At 37.6% G+C, this 14,473-nt stretch overlaps 1 protein-coding gene across 1 annotated transcript in view; it reads right to left on the reverse strand.

Moving 5' to 3' along the window:
• Window positions 1-14,473, reverse strand: part of HERC1 (HECT and RLD domain containing E3 ubiquitin protein ligase family member 1) — a 212,340-nt gene that overhangs the window by 72,348 nt on the left and 125,519 nt on the right. The window contains 5 exon segments of the mRNA XM_070378058.1: window positions 1,763-2,002; window positions 6,474-6,650; window positions 10,292-10,402; window positions 10,933-11,039; window positions 13,004-13,159. Of these exon segments, the coding sequence (XP_070234159.1) occupies window positions 1,763-2,002; window positions 6,474-6,650; window positions 10,292-10,402; window positions 10,933-11,039; window positions 13,004-13,159 (791 nt within the window).

Raw genomic sequence — 14,473 nt, forward strand, 5'->3', positions numbered from 1 at the left:
AAGATTCAAAGCTCTTACGAGACACAGTAAGTTACTAGATTCAAATCTCAGTTATCCTTGCTAACTAAGGAAATTCCACATATAATAAATGATCTTAATTTGTTCCTCTGTTACAACTGTCTTATTGGGATTTTACTATTGTCTTTTTCTTTTTATTTTTTGATGCTGATAAATATCATAAGAACCAAAAGGACTAGAGAAAAAGCGGAGAAGAGCAAATAATCTGTAAACTGAATAGCTAGCACTAACTGAGTCAAGAATAAGTAAAAAGAAAAACTCCATGACATAAATCACAGCAAGATCTTTTTTGGTCCAATTCCTAGATTAATGAAAATAAAATAAACAAATGGGACCTAATTAAACTTAAAAGTTTTTCCACAGTAAAGGAAACCATAAACAAGACAAAAAGACAGCCCTCAGAAGGGGAGAAAATATTTGCAAATGAAGCAACTTACAAAGGATTAATCTCCAAAATATACAAACAGGGCATACAGCTCAGTATTAAAAAAAAAAAAAAATCAAAAAATGGGCAGAAGCAATCTGGCATTCTGTGATGACCTGGAGGGATGGGACGGGGAGAGGGGAGGGAGGGGATGTATGTATAATTATGGCTTATTCACACTGTATGTTAGAAACCAACACAACAGTGTAAAAATTAAAAAAACAAAAAAGACTTCAGGAAAAAAATGGGCAGAAGACCTAAATAGGCATTTTTCCAAAGAAGACATCCAGATAGCCAACAAATACATGAAAAGATGCCCAACATCACTAAACTATTAAAGAAAAACAAATCAAAACTACAACAAGGTATCACCTCACACTGGTCAGAATGGCCATCATCAAAAATCTACAAACAACAAATCCTGGGACCTGAGGGACAGGACGGGGTGGGAGATGGGAGGCAGGTTCAAGAGGAAGGGGACGTATGTATACTTATGGCTGATTCATGTTGCTATCTGGCAAAAACCAACACAACATTGTAAAGCAATTATCCTCCAATTAAAAATAAGAAAACAGAATACATGAGAAAGCTGAGACCCTGGAAAAAAAAAAGTGCTGGAGAGGGTATAGAGAAAAGGGAACCTCATACATGGCTAGTGTGAATATAAATTGATACAGCCACTATAGAGAACAGTATGGAGGTTCCTTGAAAAACCAAACCTGGAACTACTGTATGACCCAGCAATCCCACTATCAGGCATATACTCAGTGTTATGGGGGTTCCTCTATGGGTTACTTTCCGTCAAATTTATGACTTTGTTATGCTCTCTGCTTATGATATTAAAAGTAAACATTTTAAACAAACAAAAAGACACATGAACCCTAATGTTCACTGCAGCACTATTTGCAATAGCCAGGACAAGGCAGTAACCTAAATGTCCATCAACAGAAGAATAGATAAAGAAGATGTGGTACATACATATGAAATATTATTGGCCATAAAAAAGCATGAAATAAGGTTATTTGCAGAGACATGGATGGACCTAGAGACTGTCATAAAGAATGAAGTCAGAAAGAGAAAAGTAGATATCATACATTAATGCATATATATGTAATCTAGAAAAGTGGTATAAATGCAAAGCAGAAATGGGAACACAGATGTAGAGAACAAATGTATGGATACCAAGGAGGAAAGGGTAGAGGTGGGAAGAATTGGGAAGTTGGAATTGACATATTTACACCTCGGATAATATGTATAAAATAGATAACTAATTTAAAAAAGAAAACAAAACAAGCAATGTCTCCGAATAAGTTTCAGTACCTCTCCATTCTTCCCAAAGGAAATGGTCCTGGCTTCCATGTCTAACACACAGGTAATGAAATCTCCTTGAGTAAAGCTGGATAACGTCAGAGTCTGTTCTCCGTTGTGATAGAGGTTACCACTGTAGGCCCGATAGAGCCACATATCCGAGGTAGTACGGTGGTTAAAGTCGTGTACTGGCCAACGAGAAACTCCAACACACGTGCCTTCATTACCTCTGTTTTCCTTCACAATGTAAAACTAAAATCAAGTGGTAATGTTCACTAGTATTCAAAAAAACTTTTTTATATACCATTAACCATATAAAGCAATACTGAGGAATATGTTTATAAAGAATTAGCATTTATGAGAACATAAGTTTATTTTTAGCTTAAGTGAAAATAACACAAAAATGAAACAGTTTCATCATTTTTTAAAGAGTTTAAGGCAAATTTAATATTTACCATGTAGTACATGTAGAATAACCTCTGAATATAACCTCTGAGTATTTATTTGAAATAAACAATTTTAACTTACATCTTAATTATGAAGTTGAGAAAGTATATCAAGTCCAGAAAAATTTTAATGGACAGCTTCAATTCTTTATATACAAAATTTCTAATTACTCTTATGTATACTTCTGTTCAGAAAAGAGTTAATATAGCAGGCTTTAGACTGCCCTCTTTCAAAAGGCACGCTTATAACAGTGGCCCCTTAGCAAGTACCTAAGGCCCTTGCTAAGTGGCCCCTTAGCAAGTAACTCGACTGGTAAACAGTTTCCTACATTGTTACAAAACATTCCCTAAATGATTCAAGCAGCTTACCAGGACAAGAATGTTTGAACAAACAATGTGGTTTACAATGAACATGAACTTTCCTTTTGGGAGTCTGGACTTTTAGCACATGCCAGGCAGAGGGTACCTTCATTACCAGTCTCCAGTAAAAATCTTGGGAACCAAGTCTCTAATGGGCTTCCCTAAAACATCATACACATGTTGCTGTATTTTGCTGGTGAGACAAGTGTGTGGTCCATGTGACCCTTCGTGGCATGGAGAAAACGTAAGGAAGCCTGAACATGTATTCCTCTAGATGCTTCCTGTGTCTTTTCCCCTTATTATCTGGCTTATATCTTTATATCCTTACTACCTGTTATAGAAAACCCCAGTCATCATGAATACAATGATATACGGAGTCCTATGAGTCCTTCTACCAAATCTTTGAACACAGGGGTAATCTTCAGAATCTCCAACAACAGCAGTGGCAACATGAGCTTCACTAGAACAACTCTATATCATTAAAATATAAGTACATATTTGGGAACAAGAGAGAACTGGGGAAAGAGAAAACTCTAATGCCTATGTGGTTATACATTATGAAACAGCAGGTGAGTGGCTATCTATTGTGAGAGACAAAAGTTACCCATGGAATTCAAAAGTAGTAAGAGTCAACCACAGGAGGGCTGACTCACTGGATCCCCTAGCTGCTTTTGGCCCTGTTAGTTAAGTGAGGGGAAAAGAGCAGAAAAGTGTTGTTTTCCTCTCTAGGTGGGAAGTGAAAGGGCCTAAACATTCCCACACATGAGCTTTGGATAGGCCAAAGAATAAAAATAAGCTTGCAGTTGCTCTCTCCTCCAGGTGGCAAGAGAAAAAGTTCAAAAATCCCTGAGGTGAGTTTTGGGGAAACCAAAAATATTAGAAGTGTATGTTGCTCTTTCCTCCAAACAAGAAGAGATAAGGTATTTAAGTCAGTTCCCAGGATGGAATAAAGATTTATAAAGAAGGAAGGAAGGAATGGGAGGGAAGAGAAGAGATGGGAAGAAAGGAAGAGATGAGGGGGAGAGAGAAGAAAAGAAACTACTCCAGCAATTTTCTTTAGCCTAGAAGCTGCCACTACTATACTAGTACCCCAGTCCAACCAATTAACCTTGTAAATCCTAAATTTACTGCTAGGGGTCTAAGTAAACTTGACAAAAAACAGCTTCATTTCGTGGCTACTGCATCTGGATGTATAATAAAAGATAGTGTAAAATGTTACATGGTATAACTTCATAAACACTAAGAGATCAAACTAGTAAGTGAAAGCTGCAGAGGACAAATGTTAGTGGCACACAACTTCCCTGCTTTTTGTCCCTGGCGAGTAGATTGGAATTTAAATTCTTTGAGTAATGGAAACAAAACAAGCCTCTATAACTAATAATTTTTTGTTATGATATTTGCCTATCAGAACTACGAGAACAAAGAGAAACAAAATAAAGACTGGCAGTCTTCACACAAAAATATACATTGAGAGTTTTAAAAAGCAGTTGTTAGGTGCCAATTAGTTCCTGTAAAATCAGATGTCTGACCCTTAGAGTCTGATGATTTTCTAGCCTGCAATGAGTATTTTTGAGTAAGTACATCAAATCTATACTTTAAGAAGGCAAAAAGACCTTAGTCATTTAGACTTAAAATGCAGCTGTGTGATCCTATAGCATTTAGGTTTTACTGCTACCCCCAGAAGTTGCTAGTTTTATTATAGAAGCCTCTATTCACAGCTTCCAATCGCTTGGAGCAGCCTCTAAGTTAAAACCTGATACTCTCTCCTATAGGCTGTTTCAACTCAACATGAGCTGTGTTCAACTAAAAGTAGGTACCAGACCAATGAACAAAAATCAAATGTTGGGACTGTTAAAGATGGTGTAGCCATAAACTAAAAACATCATGGATTCTAGTTGGACTGTCCAGGATTCTTACATATGCTCCTGGGAAAGGGCTTGTTCTTTTGATAGTCATCTAACTTGAGCTGCTGATTGGCTTTCTGTTTCTGACATAGAAACTGATTACATTCTTAACTTCTATTCTTCCTGAAACCTGAAAGATGGAGGAGGGCATACTTTAGGGCACATGATCCCTCTCATCCACTCTTATAAGAGATGGACTCTTGACCTCTTCTTGTGGATGTCCTATCACTACCGACCTTTTCTGTTCAGCTTTTTGAACTAGTCAGTTTCAACAACAGACTGATAGCTTGTTTCTATGTCTGATACACAGGCCCTAGTAAGACAGATTATTAAATGAAGCTCTCCCCAGAAAAAGAAGAATCTTTCCTACGCTGCTCACTGGATAAATGGTTAGGATAGAAGAGGCAGATGGTGTGAAAAACAATTTTTTAATTGGGATTTTGTCCTGACAATTCCTAACCTTTGTGGTTAGGAATAAAAATGTTTTTATTAAAAAAATTTTGTGTGTGTGAAAATTCTTTTGTCCCTATTGCTTCTAACCCTTCTGGACAAAAGGGCTAGATGAAGATAAAAAATGATTTAAAAAAATGTGAAGTTAGAATTACTAAATGAGAAATATTGATTTTATTTATTTTTTATTTTTTTTAGAAATACTGATTTTAGAATAAGGTAGGTGAGGAGGGAACCCAGGCCCCAGGAAGTATGGAAGAATAGAGATGGCATAAATGATCACCATTTTTCACAACTGTTCCTCCTCCTGGGGGAGGGGAGAACAGGGGAAAGCCATGCTGTGAAGAAGGTGGTTTTGAGCACTTTAAATTTAAACTGGCTTCTGAGCCTCCCATTATACCTAATAGGCTATACGAAGCAGGGGATGACTCCAGGTCCTGGAATTTCCACAGGACACCTCCAGATGTCATCCACGCTCTTGAGGCAGATAAAAAGATGTCACACACAAACAGAACTATTTAACCAACTGGCTTTAGAGACAGTCCCTCTGAAACCAAGAACTCAACTAAATTATTTAGACTGCAATGAGAAAATAAGGTGGGAGGCCCCCTGATAGGAGATCCCATCAAGGTCCTGTTAACTTGTTCTGCCTGACTACTGTACATCTTATAAACTCTTCATCTCCAAGGATACCATATACAACCTCTAGAATTAAATTTTTCTGTGTAAGTGCCCTATTCTGAGTCCTGGACTGGCCAGAGTTGTGCTGTGCTAAATTTATGGAAAAAGCCACATGACTTTTTAAGATAGATATTTTGTGATTAATAAGATTTATTTTAACTGGCTAAGTCTAAGACCCCTGAAGTCAATACTACAGGCTGGTCTCACCCTGCTGTCTGAGGTCCTACCAGATAATAACATTAATTTTATTGTAAAAACACTGTGGCAAAGAGCCAAGGAGGTACACTGTGCAATCAAAAGAAGTAACACAACAGGACTGCTATCCTTAGAAATGTCTACTTGCAATGTTGGTCCTTGGCTGGCACCTGGGGACTAGACTGATAAATACTTTGCCACATTGATACAAAGTTTCCCTAACTGATAAAGGTGGCTTCTTTTACTTAGACTGTGTGATAATATGTTTATGATAAAAAGCTGCTTTCCCTCTGGGAATCTAAAATTTTAGTATATGCCAGGCGCAGAGTATGTGACTAGCATCCAGTAAAAATCTCGGCCATTCAGTCTCTTATGTGCTCTCCCAGGAAGAAACATCACACATGTTATCAAATTTTCATTGCTGGGGGTGCACTGTATGACCTCTCATGGAAGAGATGATCGTCATTTTTCAACTATACATTAAAAACATTTTTGAAAGAGTTACAAAAATAATATAGGGTTCTTATATATCCTTCATTGGGCTTCCATTTATGTTAAAAATTACAGAGTACTAGAACTTTTACGTAAGATGATTTTTTAATAGTCTTTCTCTTTAAAAAATAATAATCTAGGAGGAAGAGACTAAAAGATAAAATGTTTTTAATTACTACTTAGAATTCTACGCACCTTCCACTGATAGCACCCAGAAGTTACTCCAGTTGACGCCAGTCCATATCCTTTTCCTCCACTGCCATGAGTTAAAATCTGTCCATTTTCCACTATGCAACACTGAGCTTTCTCTGGGTCAAAGGATACTTCTTGTATAGGAAGATTCTCATCTTCTTCCTCCAACTCTCCCTGCTTCTACCAGAAAAGAAACTGAGTCAGTATTTTGAAGTAACTCAGATCTCAGTTAATAGATATTCTAAGACTCCTTGGTTTGATTCACGAATATTTATTATCTACTATATACCAGTTCGGAGAAGACAATGGCACCCCACTCCAGTACTCTCGCCTGGAAAGTCCCACGGATGGAGGGGCCTGGAGGGCTACAGTCCATAGGGTCGCTAGGAGTCAGACACGACTGAGCGACTTTTTTTTTTTTTTTTTTTTTTAATTTTATTTTATTTTTAAACTTTACATAATTGTATTAGTTTTTCCAAATATCAAAATGAATCCGCCACAGGCATACATGTGTTCCCCATCCTGAACCCTCCTCCCTCCTCCCTCCCCACACTATCCCTCTGGGTCGTCCCAGTGCACCAGCCCCAAGCATCCAGTATCGCGCATCGAACCTGGACTGGCAACTCGTTTCTTACATGATATTCTACATGTTTCAATGTCACTCTCCCAAATCTTCCCACCCTCTCCCTCTCCCACAGAGTCCATAAGACTGTTCTATACATCAGTGTCTCTTTTGCTGTCTCGTACACCAGGTTATTGTTACCATCTTTCTAAATTCCATATATATGCGTTAGTAGCGACTTCACTTTATTTTTTCACTTTCATGCATTGGAGAAGGAAATGGCAACCCACTCCAGTGTTCTTGCCTGGAGAATCCCAGGGACAGGGGAGCCTGGTGGGCTGCCGTCTTTGGGGTCACACAGAGTTGGACACTACTGAAGCGACTTAGCAGATACATCAGTTACTATGCAGGTGATGGGAACACAAGCATAAATGTGGCATGGTCCCTGCCCACAAAGAGCTTATAGCTCAGTCAGGCAAAAAAGAGACAAATAACACAGTACTGCAGTGGGAGAATAAAAGAAGTTACATGACAGGTAGAGCAGAAACATAAAAGTGCAAGTTTCTAACCATGCTTGGGAAGGATAAGGTAAGCATTCAAAAGAGGATGACTTCTGACCTCAATCCTGAATGATAAGAAGGCATTAAGCAGCTGATCAAAGAAAAAGAAATTGAAGGCAGTATGTACAGCATGTGTCAAGACACAGAACTGAAACAGAATTCACTGATCAGCATTCACTGATTAAACATAATTGCAAGCAGTATTGAAGATCTGGAGGATGAGACTGAAAAAGAATAAGGAACTAGGAAAAAAATCATGGAAGACATTCTAAGTTTGATCTTTAGACAAGAGAATTTCTACACAGAATGATTTATATAGAGGAACTCTGATCAGATCTATGTTTCATAAACATTGTTGTACCAGGAATATACAGGATGAAAACAGAGAGAACAATCAGGAGTTTACTGCAAGAGTTCAGGTAAGAAACACTGACAACATATAAGTCCTTCATTTACCCAATGAGTATTTGTTAAGCATCTACTGTGTACCAGACACTATACCAGGTCCTATATATATATTCAGCAATATACTGGATAGATTAGGTCTCTGCTCACACAGAGCTTATATTTTAGAAGGTGGAGACAGAAAAGATACAAGAAAATATTAGGTGATAAATTCTACGCTGAAATTAAAATAGGTGATTTTTGTGGCATTAAAGAGTATGTGGCAACTGACTCTAGATTGTGGATTAGGAAAGGAATCTGAAGAAGTGATAATTAAGTCAAGACACGAATAATAAGTTGACTTCTGAGAAACATATCTGAGGGAAGTATTCTAGGTAGAAAGAAAGCCAGAGCAAAGCCCAAAGGAAGGAACAAGCTCAGTGTGTTCAAGAAACAAGAAGGCATTTGTTCACAGTGTAGTAAGAAAGAGGAGATAAAGGATGGAAAACCATTAACTGGAGGGTTTTAAGCAGAGGATCAACATGTTCCAAGTTACCAAGTTACTTGAAGCTCACACTAGATCCTGTGGAGAGAATGAATTATAGGGAATTAACATGGAATATTGCGTAATCCAGGCCAGACAAAAGAGGGGCTTGGAGTAGGGTGATGGCAGAGGAATAAGGAGGTGCAAAAATTCAAGTTAACTATTAACAGAGAAGTTAGCAGGACTTGGAGATTATGTAGAGAAAATGGGGTGTGTGTGATAAGAGAGGAATCAAGGATGACTGCTTGGTTTTTTGGTTGAGTCACTTACTAGGAAATATGGGAAAGCCTGGGGAACAGACTATTAACAGAACTAAGGATGCTGCTAAGTATGAGATGCCTATTAGACTATCATTCAAGTGGCAAGGCAAGTAGAAGATGGGTATATAAGTCTGGAATTCAGAAAAAAATGTCACAAATGGGACTAAAGATTTGATGACCAATGGCAAATGGGTCTGAATAAGGTTTGATGCTAGAGGAAATGAAATGGAAGTAACAGCTGAAGAAAATAAGGGGTCTTAGGACCAAACCTTGGGAGATTTCAGCAGTTAGATTAAATAGACGTGAAAGTCAAAGTGGCAGTCACTCAGTCATGTCCCAACTCTTTGCCAACCCATGCACTGCAGCCCGCCAGGCTCCTCTGTCCATGGAATTCTCCAGGAAAGAACATTGGAGTGGGTTGCCATTCCATTCTCCAGGAGATCTTCCCAACCCAGGGATTGAACGCGGGTCTTCTACATTGCAGGCAGATCTTTACCTGAATCTGTCTCAATGGGAATCTACCTCAGACCAGGCTTTCCCTGGTCTGAGCCACCATGGAAGCCCTAAAATAGAAGGGGAAGTACAAATGAAAAAGGATGAGAAGAAAAGGCCATTGTACTGGGATAGAAGGAAAACCAGAAAAAGCATGGAATCATGAAAACTAGTAGAAACACTAAGATAGCTAGATAGACGGATTCAAGCAAAAACGATTTAGGAGGTGAAATCAATGAGGTCTAGGGACCACACGGATGGGGATATTAGCAAAGTCTAGAATTCCCAGGAATTCAGGCTTGAAAAGCTAGTTAAATGTTCGTGCCACCAATAAAAATGGGATAGGAGGAAAAGAAGAAAGGTTTGAAGGAAAGACACCTGGGCTATCTATCATTCAAGTCTGGAAGGCAATGAATGCAGTGAAAATGGTCATGATTATGACTGAGACTTCTAGAAAAGCTAAACACAGAACTCTGAGGAACACCGGAATCTGGGATGGAGGCAAGGAGAAAGTCACACCAAAGAAGAGATGCCTCCAGAGGGAATCAAGGATTGGCAGAGGGAATCTAGAGAAAGTGATGGTTTGAAAACAATGGAAGGCTAGAGTTTACAGAGGTCAAGTAAGTTGTGAGCAAAAAGCCATACACTATTACCAACAACACCTCTGTCATTATTTCAGTGCTCTGATGGAAAAGAAACGATTGGGCTAAAGAAATGAGAAGTAAGGAAGTGATTTAAACATGTACAAGATTACTCTTCCTGGAGGCTTGGCAATGATGCACAAAAGAATATATAGAAAGGATTCATTGATTAAAAAAATGCTATTTAGGAGAGTGGGAATAAGAGATGTTTACAAACTGAGGAGAAGGAAACTCCTCCAGTGGAGAGGGAGAGCGTGTGCAGAGAGGAGACTGAATAACTGATAGAAAAATGTCCCTCAAAGGAGAAAGGATCCAGAGACAGGTGGCAAGATATTCACTTGTGCTGTCTAAAAATACCTTTTTGGAAGAATCAGGTACCTGTAATTTTATTTCTTGTTCTTTTTCCTTTATCTGAATAGCATGTTTGGCCTGAGCAATGGGTGTCTCCCACATACAATCTGACAGGAGGGAAAACAGGCGTTCCACAACCTATGTATTGAAGGAAAAACAATGATAAAATCTGTAAAGGATTATTTAAACTGTTTTTAGAAAAGATAAATCATAAGATTAAGTCACCTGTGAGATTTAATTATACCAATGTCTGACAGCTACTTTGTGTAGATGCAAGCTAAAATGTCATTTTTTAGAAAGATCATTAACCCACTACAGAGTGGGTTCAACTGCCCTGTTGCCTCGCTATATGGACCTCTGATGAGGCCATACAGCTTCACATCTTTCTCTCTCTAGATGCCCACACGTAGTAAGAAATTCTATAAATTTTCCTTTCATTCTGACCTTGAAAATATTCACTATACCACCACTTCTCACATCTCATAACTAATTTCTCTTTCTCTTTGCTTGGAGATGAAAAAATTTAAAAAACAATCTCAGAAGTGGAAGTTGTAGATGCTACTGAATAAATGACACATTTGCAACTGAAGAGACTGTAAGTTTCAAGTTTGGGTGAATCATGTTGCAGATGTTAAAGAATGTCTTCTAATAATTTTAAAAATAGAAACCTGGGCCATCTGATCATCTTCTACACCAGATTCACAAGCTGGCAGCACAGCCTCAAGGACGTGAAGTGCAAGGAGCCTCGTTCTTAAGTTACCAACTAGAGGAATTCCTGGAGGGGGGAAAGAACATTGTCTTATTATAAATGTGACTTAAATTCAAAGTTTAAATAAACTTGAAAAAAATCCTTGAGGGTGTTAAGTCTTTAGGATGGAACAGACTTTACTTCAGGACATTATCACAAGAATTCTGGATTCATCCCATATCCATCAATGTATATGAATATTCATGTTCGTGTTTCAGTTTTTATGTATATATAAGGGAACAGTACTATAATAAACACCTGTGCCAAGTACCATGCTATGCATTTCATATACATTAATAACTCTGTTGATCCTCACAAATCCTACATTATATCCTTATTTTACTGATGAGGAAACAGAGGCTCAGAGAAGTAACTTGAGCAAAGCCACATAGCTCAGTAGAGACAGAAGTAGAATTTTAAATGACACATCTGTTAACCTCTAAAGCTCAGGCTTATCGTACCCTTTAATTGCTCCTGACTGCATCTATTCCCTGACGGACCTACAGGGTTAATGGAGAGAAAGCAGTTTGTATTTTTCTAAAAGAAACAAAGACAGAGGCAGGATACTGATGCTTTTTTTTCTATCCATTATTATTACTGGGTTAGCCAAAAAGCTCTTCTGGGTTTTTTGCACTGTCTTACAGAAAAATCCGAAAGAACTCTTTTGGCCAACCCAATACAAGCAACTAGTAGAAATAAATTAATATCTGATTCTTCTTCATGCTCTAAGAACTTACTCAATATTATCATAAGCCTTATTTTATTAAAGGAGGGGGAAAAAAGCTACTGTAAGTTATACTAGTAAAGAAAAACATAAAAATGAGTATAAACTTACTATATATAAGGCTAAGAAGCATAGTTACAGGAAGAACCTTGACTTGAACTACTGATCTGCCAATAATAGTAACTTATGAATGGCAGAGCTTTTAAGAAAATAAGACAAAGGTAAGGCCTCTTTTAAATAAAATGCTGTTTTATTTGCAGCCCAGTTGATCAATTTTGGAAATTCTTTCAACACTTTTAACAACAAATCAATTTCTTGCCAGAATTTGCTACCACAATGACTGGGATAATTCTGTTGCAAGAACATTAACATTTAGTATGACTCTGTTTTACTGTATTTTTGCAGTTAATAACCGCAGCTATTATGTTAATAATAAGCTGCCTGTATTCTTTTTGTTTATATATCAACCTTAAAACATATATAGAATCTGAACTTTTAAAAAATTGAATACATACAAAAAAGTAAAAAGAAACACTAATAAACTATATTAAAAATGTACACATATAAAATAACATGTATCATAGAAGACTATGTTACGTTTCAGCACACTTAAAAAAGACTAGGGATGATGAAAAAGTTCTAGAAATGGACAGCAGTGATGGTTGAGCAACTCTGTGAATGTAATCAATGTCACTGAATTGTACACTTAAGTGGTTAAAATAGTAAATTCTATTTTATGTACATTTATTTTAAAAACAAAAAGCAAACAGATTAGGAAAAGACTGACAGTAATCTATGTAAGCAGACCAGAGTTTTAGGCTAAGAAGCAAGAATAACGCTTATTTTACAGAACTCTCATAGACAGCACACAACTAGAAGTTAAATCAAGGCAACAGAAATCGTATCATGATGAGAAAGAACAGACAAATTCAGATCTGCATTCTGATAATCCAACAACTTCAAAATCTGTGCTTAATTATCACATTAAACTGAATATTCTCCACTTATTATTGTAATCTGAACAACTAGAGACGTTTCCAATATTAAATCTATGATCGTCTCCAGTGCTATCTTCTATTATTGATTTGATGCCTTTCCATTTTTACTCCTGAAATTACTTTTCTTTCAATCAAATAAGTACTCACAAAACAGGAAAGAAAAGTCTTAAAATCAAGGTCAAGTATATGATGTTGTTAAAGTCTGGCATTATCTGAATAAAACACATGTGATATGCAAAATACTCCAAAATAAGACAAAGGTCACATACCTGAAGAACATTTCTGAGATGCTATATTTAAAAGCACTTCTGTCCACTTTGGGGAAGCCATTTTTGATTGAATTGCTTTTGAAGATACAACTCTGCGAAGAAAAACTAGGAAATCCCCCAGATGCAGTTCAGCTGCGTGCTGTTTCCTAAGAGCAGCTAAAGAGTGAACAGACAGGTTTACATTATAACCAAAAGCAAACAGGAAACAGTTTTTTATCAAATAACTTACACTGAGAATGCAGTTAAGTACCACTTAATTCACAACCTAGGCTGTCAATTAGCTGCCTAGGGCCTGGGTTCAATTCCTGGTCAGGGAACTAATATCCTACAAGTCATGCTGCATGGACAAAAATAAATAAATGTTCTGAACTGAAACATATTCTTAAAAACCAAAACAAAACCATGTCTGTGTGTGCATTGGACTAGTAAAGACCTGACGACTGTAATCACATTTTCAAAAAGTCCATGATCCACTCACCATTTTCCCCTTCCTCTGGCCCAATCAAATTAAGAATTACATCTCTAAAAAAGACTTAACTGTTTTTATATTCTACAAGAGAAGAATTTCTAGGCCTGGGTATGGTTTGCCTGAACTCTACATATAAGAAATCTTTCCACCAACCTGCTCTAAACAATCATCCCAATTTTCCCAAGAGCCTCAATACCTCTCGTCATCCCCTCCAGGACTGACGCTAAAGAATGATTCATTGGAAAAGACCCTGACGCTGGGAAAAACTTAGGGCAGGAGGAGAAGAGGGTGGCAGAGGATGAGATGGTTAAATAGCATCACCAACTCAATGGACATAAGTCTGAGCAAACTGTGGGAGATAGTAAAGAACAGGGAAGCCCGGTATGCTACAGTCCATGGAGTTGAAAATAGTTGGACACGACTTAGCAACTAAACAACAACAACCCTGTGCATTTTGAAGCCAAAGAACTTTCTGCTGTTCCCCTAATACACCATGATCTCATATCATCCAACACCTTGGAGGTATGACCCATTCGGAGCCAGGGCAGAGAAGTTTGCCAGTGGGGCAGATTCCCAGAATGTCAGTCTGTAACATGCATTAAAACATGGAGAACTGTAACAATTTGAAAACAGGCCATTTCTTTCAGGGAGATCCTGGCATATCAAATTAAGAAATACACAGATAAGTCACTTGTGATGGAGAGGAGACCAACTCCCAGCCAAAGACCAGGTCTGACTAGTCAGTAATCTATAATATCTTCATGGATATCTTGTTAACTGGAGGGCTTTTGTTTTGCTGATGGGTGTGCAGGTTTATGATAGAACTAACCTGTCAGGAACAATTAGAGAAAAAGCTAAGAGTTCCTTTTCTACATTTCCTTCTCACAGTACTCTAATCTTTACTTCTTCAGTCTTTGCTAATATGCAAACTTTTTTAATAGTATTAATTTGAAGAACATAAAATTATTAGCCTGCCCTGGGTACCTACATCTCACTCTAAC

Source organism: Bos mutus, chromosome 10 (assembly GCF_027580195.1).
Source record: "Bos mutus isolate GX-2022 chromosome 10, NWIPB_WYAK_1.1, whole genome shotgun sequence".
Lineage (NCBI taxonomy): Eukaryota > Metazoa > Chordata > Mammalia > Artiodactyla > Bovidae > Bos > Bos mutus.